The sequence below is a fragment of the Pinus tabuliformis genome, chromosome 2_2, assembly GCF_031772625.1.
Source record: "Pinus tabuliformis cultivar Carrire ecotype Pingquan chromosome 2_2, CPIR1, whole genome shotgun sequence".
Lineage (NCBI taxonomy): Eukaryota > Viridiplantae > Streptophyta > Pinopsida > Pinales > Pinaceae > Pinus > Pinus tabuliformis.
The window spans coordinates 277,633,219-277,643,802 of record NC_142300.1 but is presented as its reverse complement, the minus strand read 5'-3'; the positions used below and the strand labels follow the sequence as shown (position 1 = coordinate 277,643,802).

The 10,584-nt window shown below is 39.2% G+C and overlaps 1 protein-coding gene across 1 annotated transcript; it reads left to right on the top strand.

Moving 5' to 3' along the window:
- Window positions 1–7,683: 7,683 nt before the first annotated feature.
- Window positions 7,684–10,108, top strand: LOC149192378 (uncharacterized). Its single transcript, XM_089404569.1, has 2 exons — window positions 7,684–8,236; window positions 8,974–10,108. The coding sequence occupies exons 1-2, from the start codon at window positions 7,791–7,793 to the stop codon at window positions 10,049–10,051; spliced, it is 1,524 nt and encodes a 507-aa protein (XP_089260695.1). The 5' UTR covers window positions 7,684–7,790; the 3' UTR covers window positions 10,052–10,108.
- Window positions 10,109–10,584: the final 476 nt, after the last annotated feature.

The window sequence follows — 10,584 nt, the reverse complement described above, 5'->3', positions numbered from 1 at the left end:
TTGGGGTTGGGGGGTTTTCACACTAGATCTGTGAATATGCAGAGATTTCAATGGTGAATAGGTGTTGTTGCAAGCTAAATTGCAGCAAGGTAATGAGATTCGATCTCATGATCTCACTTTGAGTATGTGTTCTTTTGGTGACAACTCTCATATGCTGACTTTGAGATTTGGGCAGATGGCAATATATATTATATATTTATCATGGTGGAGACAACCAGAGAAACAGATTTTAGTAATTCATGATAAAGTGCACACCCCACGGCTACTACACGCCTACCGACTTGGTCCAATATGCCTAAGTCCATGCAGTCCAGGGTCAACGTAGTCCAATTGCCTAAGATATAAAGAACAAGAATAAAAATCCAATTATGCCTAAGTCCACACAGTCTAGGGTCAAAGCAGTCAAATTAGCTCTCAGATATAAAGAAGAATAATAAAATTCCAATTAGGCCCAAAATAGGTATTTGGAAAACTTAGGCCTTCTTTGATGGAACCAAGTCATATTGGAGTTGTATGTAGAGTATGAGCTACATTTCACCTAAATAACCATCACATTTTCCTTCTTAGCCTAGCTAGGGTCTAGAACTAATAATAAAGCAGAATTAATTGAGCTTTGGCTAGTTCTTAACTTTGTAATGTCCAAACAAGTGAAATGTTTACATATATTTGGTGATTCTTTAGTGGTTATTGATTCATTCTTTAGAGCTTTAGAACGAGAGTTTATGCTTAGACCATTTTCGCTCCAACCTCTCCACTCATATATTTTGTGATATCAAATTCTTTTTATAATTAATAACAAAAGCATTAATTTAGAATAGAGTAATAATTTACTTAATTTTTATGTCTTTTTCCTATTTAAATCATGTTAATGTGAGATATATAATGAAGTACGTGTTTTGATGTATATAGATGTTATCAACCATTTAATTGATATGACTTCGTTAGTTTAATTCTCAATTATCAATTCCGAATAACAACATGTTATCCAAAAATATACATATTCAAATAAAAACTACATGACATGAAATAACTAATAATAAAAATATAGAAAAACAAACTTCCACTTCTACTAAATATTTAAAAACAAATCCTTACTAGGCAAAAACAATTTCACTTCAAAACAAATATATAAAAATTTAAATTTTATTTCACAACTCAAAAACAATTTCACTTAAAACGAAGTATATAAAACTACGTCTACCAAATTTATATATATGTGAGTACTTCAAATCCTATTATTTTTTTTGCTTATTGAAATTAAGCTATTTGATTTTTACGCCATAAGTTGTTCCCTCTGAAATAACTTTCCTAGCTGCCTTTGTGTCATAATTTGTGCCTTTGGATATTTTGTTAGACGATTGAGTTATTACTGTCCATTGATTTGAATTTGAATATTGGAGAATGGTTACTACTCGGTTTCCCAACCGCACAAACGAGTCTGGCTTGTGACTCAACGTGTTTATTTTTCCCAGTTAGATAGTTAGTCTGTTGCAAGAAACACTCCAGATAGTTAATCCGTTGCAAGAAACGCTCCAGATTGTTAATACCAAGGCCTTCAGTTACTGGAGATCGCAGATTTTTTCTGGAAATTTTGTCATGTGTGAACTGCGCAAGAGGAAGGGACCACTGATGGTCCAAGGCAAGGCATATTACCAGGTAATGGGACGAGCCCTGCAAAGGGGCAACAAAGAGAGCACAAGCACCTGCACCTGCAGAGACAGAAGCAAGGGTGCCCTCGTGGGAAAGGCAGGAGCACAGCCAGTAGCAGCATCATGGACAAAGGAAGCATATAACATAGAGGAATTTACCCTGAACTAGGTTCACGCAGAGGACCAAACGCTTCAAATATGCTAATCTGAGCACCTCTATTACATAGAGCGGCTCGTTCCTCGCACCTCGTGAAGCCAACAGCTAGGGCAGAGCCAGCAGAGGCTAAGGCAAGAGAAGCAGCCGTAGTTTTTGTATATTAATGCACTATAAGCAATAACGGTAGAGGAAGCGGTTCTTATTTGTCGATCCTGAAAACGATATGAAATACTTGTGTATGCAACTGGCATCTCTCTTGCCCACTACTCCTCCCAAGGTAATTACAACATTAGATGCCTTCCACGACTCATATTGTATCTATATCGAACTGTAACATCGCAGGTGATTTCTTTAACATTTTTATAGGCCTAAATTATATATTTGAATTCTTCATATAGCTTCACAAATGTGGATTGTACGAGGAAGCCATTAGCCGTGGAAATTTATGATAGGGAAGCAATTATCATAATTACCAGCCAAAGAAGGCCGAGATATATGTGGAGGATTCTAGAGGAATTTGAAAAGCATGATCTAGATTTGGAGACCTCGCAGCTTTCTACAGGAGAATATTTTGTTCTTCTACACTTCCATGTCAATTTCAGAGACAATATTTACCTTGATTCAACTCAGATCCAGAGTTCTCTAGAATGCAGGCTTCAATTAACTTATTAGATTATTGCAACATCTTGTTGTTGATGTGAAATTCGTACAGGATTGCTTTGTTGTGATACCATTGGCGCATAACCGTCATGTACTCTTGACTGTTTTTCTGCAAAGCTTGATGACAGCAAGAAAACACAGCCAAGAATCTCCAAAAGCCAATGTAACTCTTGACTGTTGCAGGCTATAGTGGTTTCAAAACCAACTTCTATGATGGTATTGCTAATTTTGAGGATGATTAGCAGTAGATTTTCTGCAAAGCTTGATGACAGCAAGAAAACACAGCCAAGAATCTCCAAAAGCCAATGTAAGAGGAAGCCCTAGGTTGTACATTTATAAATACAAATTTTAACCAGCATAATTTCTCTTCATCTATGAAGTGCGTGCTTGTTATTTCTACGGGCAGGGACTACTACTGAAGATAATTACAAGTAGTTAATTTGGTCACATTTATAAGGTGAAACCCAAAACTCGGGCTCTCAACCCACTTGAAAAAATGGACAGAGTATTTATCAATAAATCCAATCCACAAAGGAGAGCAAGGCAGGAAAATACTGTATTCAGATGAGGCTCGATGTGATGGAAGAGAAATTAGTTTGTACTGAATATCAGAGTTGCACTAATATGAATGTGAATTCAATTTCATTTTTGTTCCGGAGTTAGCCCCTGTTTAACCATCTTAATTTCATTTAGCATAATATGTTTTTTTGGTGTCTCCACCATGTAGCAGATTCGATTTGTACAATACATAATGTCCTGAGTGGCTAGTTAATTGCTACACATCTTATTCTTTCATTAAATATTCCCCCACTTCATTCAAAAGGCAAAATCCACTTGAAATACCATCTTTGAAGATGAGGCAATCTATGTTCGAAAATGTTATAGAATTTGTCAAATTTGGCATAACATAAGTGATTTCTCTTTATCTTTTAGCTTTGAATAGCATTTTGTTTACTAATTTTTACTTTTAATTATTTTTTATATGTCATGATTCTTATTGAATTTATCCCTTACGGCGTTTCCTTTGCAACATCTGATGCAAATGCTAGTTAATTTGTTTTCCAAAAATTAAAAATATTAAAATAAAAACTAAGCAGCATAAAATAATATCACGAGGTATCACGCTAGGGTAAAGCATACCCACTAGCAGTGGAAATTATGGGTTCAAATCATCCTGGATGCACAAGGTACTTTGCCATTTTTCCACGTATCAAATCCGAATTTTGTGATGTCCTACCACAGTCCAGCTTAAAAAGAAACTTCACGAACTATCAAAGCTCCGGTACTTTACCATCTGTACGTTAAGTCAAAGCTACTTGTGTCAGGAAAGCAGAAAAGTCATATCCGAATTTTGTTTGGTCTCAAACGAGAGACATGGAATATAATTTAAGGGTCGGAACAACAGACTCTGCGTGAGAAACCGTGATCAATGAATGATTTTAATTACGTCTATGAGGTTGAGTAGTTTAAAGTACCAAGACAATAATGATTTTAACTTTTTTTTTTTCATATATATATATTTTTTTAATTTTTTTTCTAGGAGTTTCCATTAGAAGATTATAATGTGTTTGACTTCTCTTTTATAGGCTACATGCTCCATAACAAAGTGGCATTCTGTCTCTACCACACTTTTATCTTAGAAAATGCAAGTTCTCTCCTCCCACACTTCCTTGGGGATTTTTCATCTACCAGTCTCACATTTAAAGTGATGTGACCCTGTCCTCAATTGTGCTAGTAGCACCTTTGCTTTCCCTTTCATAACTAATCCTAAATATGTTTTCTCACTATGATCACAAGTTGGATTGAACTCTTTGATGTAATATGTTTTTTTATGCCCATTGTAATTGGTCCACATGGTAGTCCCAAATTTTTCCATCACAATTTTTTGTATTTCTTCATTGGTGCTAGGGCATTCATGCACCTTGATATTGCACTTACTCAACCACTTTTTGTTTTGCTTCATGTACAAGTTTACTTCCTATTATTTAATCCCTCTTCCATAGCTATCTTGGGCCAATGCTAGTTATCCATATAATCTATTTCTGCATTATTCTCACATCCTCCCTTAATGGAGAAATGGATTTTCTACCATACCTAACTGACTTCTAGAACTTGTACTTTGAACATCTGCTGTATTCTCTAGATTGATCTAGCTACTGCATTAACAGAGGGTAGTTGGAATTAATACCTTTCTACCACTCCCCCTTAATTCCAACTATATAACAAATATATACTATAGCACGATATACAAGAAACTATATTCTTAATCATGACGACTTAAACTTTAACTTGCCTGCTGGTCTAAGTCTCAGCTAGGCTTACAACAAAACATTTCATTTTTGCCTTCTTATTAAAAGGTCCATGCTTGTTCCTTTTCCATTGCTGGTGCAGTTTCATCTTCACCTTTTTGGGTTTCCTTATGAAATTCCTTTGCTCCTTCCTTACATACTTAACGTCAACAACCTCTTTTGGATTGAGAGGCAATGCAAGATCTTGAACGAGGTAAGTTAATTCATGTTCTCCCCACTTTCCATGAGGAACCAACGAAGGATTCACCAAAATGCAGTCATCTTTGAACATGAGCGGCCTTCGAAGAACATCCATGGTAGTATCCTCCAAAGTAGCAATCATCTTGAAAGTAGATCCAATAAAACTTCTAACAACCGGGCAAGTTTTAATCTCAGTGATTTCTTCAACACCGTGATCCTCAACAACATGAGTGATTTCTTCAGGGACATGATCTTCAACAACATGAAACTCTTTGTCAATGGACTCAAAAACATTGCTAATCCCAAATGGGTTCATGAGAAAATGATCATTAAAAAGATCATTGTCTAAAATAATAGACATATCAGTTAGCTTTATCACACTTCAAACAAAACGCCTTTTCTACTGCCTCTCTCTGCTCTCCTTGGCCCTCCGGGCTCCTTCAATTAGACCAGCTGTCACAAACGGTGCTCACTACCAGCACTCTCTTGAACAAGACCCACTTACACGATTTTTGCAACAAAACAAAGAAAAAAAAAACTGGGCCGACTGAAAAAGAATATGACCACGGCACAACAGTTTCTGCAAAGAACACAACAGTTTCTGCAAAGAATCACAGATGGTATCTATTGGAAGTTTCGTTAATGAAACCACGACAACGCACAACGGTTTCTACACGCTCAACGGTTTCAGCAAAGAATTACCTCCACTGACCAAAGACCTCCACGCACAACGGCACAAGCACAACGGTACGGTTTCTACACGCTCAACGGTTTCAACAAAGAATTACCTCCACTGACCAAAGACCTCCACGCACAACGGCACAAGCACAACGGTTTCTGCAGCAAAGTTCTGGACGCACTCACACTTCACGTCGGGTTTACCACTAACACGCACCAGCAAAGTTCTGGACGCACTCACGATCCACGGCAGTATACACAAAGTTCTGGACAGCGACGGTCCCTTGCTCCTCGACGGTTCTGGACAAGATCTGAAATGGTTCGCTCCTTAATGGCTGCACTAGCAACGGTTATGCACCAGTTCGCTCCTTGATGGCTGCACCAGCAACGGTTCTCGACAGCACACCGGCCAACAACAGCTTCAGCGCACACTCTTCTCGACAGCACACCGGGCCAACAACAGCACCAGCAACGGTTATGCACCAGTTTGCTCCTTGATGGCTGCACCAGCAACGGTTCTCGACAGCACACCGGCCAACAACAGCTTCAGCGCACACTCTTCTCGACAGCACACCGGGCCAACAACAGCTCAGCAGCACACTCTTCTCGACAGCACACTTCTCGACGGAGTTCTGGCAGCTTCTTGACAACGGTTCTCAACAGCACCAATACCTAAGTTCTGGACAGGGTCAACGATTCCAACAGCACCAATACCCAAGTTCTGGACAGGGTCAACGATTCCAACAGTTCAAAAAACGAACCGGCTTCACACAGCATTCAGCAACTGCTACCCGAGTTCTTGACAGGGGTCTTGGCAGCACATACGCACAACAGCAACTGCTACCCGAGTTCTTGACAAGGGTCTTGGCAGCACATACGCACAACAGCAAGTGGATTCTGGACAGGGCGTTCTTGACAGCGTTCTGGACAACGACGGACTGCACCAGCAAACAAAAAACAATTCACAACTTTAGCATGTGTTCAATACAGCGGCCTCACACGCCAATACAGTTAAGGCTTCAATGTGTCTCACTGACGGTTCTCAACAGCTGGACAGGCAGCCTCCCTTTCAACATCAACTGACGGCTTCAAAGATCGTCCACACAGGTTTACAACTGCGGCTTTAGACAAGGACGAGAGCAGACAAATACTTTACCTCACGCAAACACCACTCGGCCTTCCTCACCTGCGCTCTCACCCCAGCTCAAACCCTGAGCTCTGATACCAAATTAAAACAGAAAACTTGCACAATTTTCATTAATCTATTTGTTCAATTACATCACACCTATATAGGAATAACACCTAACCACTCATAACTAATTCTGTTCAACCACCTACAACTAATTCAGTTCAACCACTCATAACTAAATCTATTTCTGCATTATTCTCACATTTTTAGCCTTATTTAAATATGTTATTAACCTATTATCGTTGTTGCCTTCAATGGAAAAATACATGTGGCTTTAACCTTGGGATTACTAGTAATTAGTTGTTTCTATATTCTTTCTAACTGCTTTCAACTGCAAGTTGACATGCTACTTCCTCATACCTCACAACCATATAGAACAACTTGCAACTTGCGTAACCAACAAACCAAAAAGGGTTTTCTTGGTTTTCCAATCCCAAAGTTCAGCTTTTCTACACCTATTTTGGAGCAAGTATGAGGCTCTTCATCCTCCTCGAATTCTTTTTGCCCTACAAGTCTCTTTTCATCCTATAAGTCTCCCAACTAAACTTCTAATGGAATTCAATCCCACGATATTTGTATGAAGGCTATTAATTTGTCTTTTCTAATTAAAGAGAAAATCATCATTTTGCTCTGGTTAATGTTCTCATCATTAAATAGTAAGAAATTACATAAAGCATGGCACAAGATGTTCTCATCAGTAAATAGTAAGAAGATACACAAAGCATGGCAAAAAGTGTACACAAAAGTGTTCTAGTCAGTGAACAGTAAGAAGGTACACAAAGCATGGCAGACGAGACTTCTGCGAAGGGCCGAATCAAATTACAAACAATTACTTTACAGGTTGGCCTTATCTTCAAAACAAATCCCGTGATTCAGTTCAATTATTAATATACGAAGATGAAGATGGGGTAGATAAGAACAATATGGAAGAGATTTGCACCAGTGGTTTAGTATCAATGGATCGATAGATGATGAAGAAACTCTGGTGTTCCCAGTACTTTCTCTGGAGATTTTTGCTCATCTCTTCAGTAATCATCTACAGCCCACTGCTATTCTCTATCTCGGATCTTCATAATCAGAGTGTCAAATGCAGGGACTCTGCAATAAACAGCATATCTAGTAGCCCAAAACCAGGATCGCACAGATTAGCTCCCTACTCTGGGGATATTCGTCTGCTGGAAACTTCATGGAACGAGCTCAGTTTTGACCCCAACCCACCTCAAATGCGCCTCAATATCGCCCTATTTGTGAAGAAATGGCCGGCCAAGGACATGGCTGGGGGGCTGGAACGGCATGCTCAGACTTTGCACGGAGCCCTGGCTAGGCGAGGCCATGTTGTGCATGTGTTCACTGCAGGGTCCATGGTCGAGGACGAGAAAGAAGACGAGTGTATGCACTTTCACTGGAGCGATAGGTAAAATTTTAACACTAGTTCTTTTTTCTCAGTCGAAAAACACATCATTTTTTCATTAATAGGAAGTGATTAGAACAGCTGGGTTCAGTTATGCTTACACCTCAAAAACCTGGAACAAGAATCTTTAAACATTGGTCCTCCACAAAAAAAAAACAACCTTTTTACAGATATTGTATCCAGTATCCCCAAATTCTAAAAAACAACCTTTTTACAGATATTGTATCCAGTATCCCCAAATTCTAATGAGTCCTCATGTATATGTGCAGCCCATCTGATTGTTAAAAATGTGTCTATGCCATCGTCTCAGTGCCAGTCATCACAGTATCACAAAATTGTTACCCATTATTGAATATAACGAGTTTAGATTGTAGCAGCAAGATCAGGTTGTACTGTAATTTCTTATATGAAAATTCTGCAGTGGTATGAAATTTTCACTGAAGCCACAGGTAAAATTTAAAACGAGTTTAGATTATGGTAAGAAGATCAGGTTGTACTGTAATTTCTTATATGAAAATTCTGCGGTGATATAAAATTTGGTGAATCTTTCCATTTTCGCATAATTACAATATTTTGACATAATTAGAGATAGTATGATTTAAAGTACTTAATTTAAAAAAATATTTTGGTAAATTGTTTATATTAATTAGAGATTTTAAAAATTACGCTACGTTTTTTTTCCAGTCAAATCGTATTTGATTTCTATGAGAGGAACTGAACTGTAAAATGTACCTGGACAGGAGCGAGGCTTGGGGGCATTTCCAGAAAGTGAATGGGAGCCTAGACAAGGGGTTCGACATCATACACACCGAGAGCGTTTGCCTGGATCACCACAAGGCCCACAACTTGTGCAACGTGGTTTCAACGTGGCATGGAATTGGGTACGAGATCATCCACTCCGACATCTTGCAGGAGCTCAGCAGGGCCCCCTACGAGCCCCGGACACCGACACTAGACAGGGCTCTGCGGGAGCGGATCCTGAGAGTTGTGAAGGAGATCAGATTCTTTCCCGACTATCGACACCATGTGGCAACCAGCGACTATGTGGGGGAAGTGCTGAGGACCGTCTACATGTTACCCTTGGACAATGTTCATATCATACTCAACGGTGTGGACGAGGCCCGATTCAGGCCTGACAGCGACAGGGGCCGAGGGTTTCGTCAGAAATACAATGTGCCTTTGGAGGCCAAACTCGTTCTGGGAATGGCCGGAAGGCTGGTCAAGGACAAGGGCCACCCGCTGGCTTTTAGGGTTATTCAGGAGCTTTTAGCCACCAAAGAACATGAAGATATATACGTTTTGATTGCGGGGAATGGACCCTGGGCCGCCAGGTACAAAGAGCTGGGGCCTAATGTTAAGGTGTTGGGTCCCCTGAGCTCGGCTCAGCTCGGGGATTTCTATAATGCTTTGGATATATTTGTGAACCCTACACTGAGGACTCAGGGGCTTGACCATACGCTCATAGAGGCCATGCTGTGTGGGAAGCCATTGTTGGCCACTCATTTTGACAGTATTCGGAAGAGTGTGATCGTGAGTTCTGAATTTGGTTATACGTTCAGTCCGACGTTTGAATCGTTGAAAAGGGCGCTGCAGAGAGTTGTTGAGGATGGGAAGGAGGTCCTGAGAGAGAAGGGTTTGGTTTGTTATCAGAGAGCTTCGAGGCTGTTCGCTGCTAACAAGATGGCTTCTGCTTATGAACGATTGTTTCTTTGTATTTCGAGCAAGTGTGGCGTTGATCAGACTCTGGATTTTTGCAAGTATCCTCTCGATTCTGATTCCTTTTCTGTAACTCTTCCTCGGGGTTCTATTAACCAGTGAGAACGTAACGGCTCGAATAAGGGAACCATAAAATATTTGAAGCCTTGTCCATATTCCTTCTGCGTGTTCTTATTTGGTTCTCAATTTCTTTTATTTAATGATCCTTTTATAAGGTAAAATAGTTTAAGATAATTCATTGTACAGGTGAAACTATCCAATGAATTATAAAACGAAACGTCAGCGTTGGAGCACTTTTCTAACTTTTCAAGTTTGGTCTTTTGGCATATTTAGTTACGCATAGGACCATATTTCATAGTCATGGTCCAAATATATTATATGTGGTACACAAAATAAAACCGATGACGAAGAAATTTAGCATAAAAGTTTAAGATATATATTTAGAAGGTTTGAGTCTTTTTATATGGAACCAAATTATATGAGAGTGGTATGAGGAGTATGAGCTACATTTCATCAAACAACCATCACACTTTTTTAAGTTTAGTTTAGTTAGGCTCTAGAACTAATAATAATAATAAAAAAGTAGAATTAATTAAATTTTTGTTACTCTTTAATTTTGCATGTCCAAGTAAGTG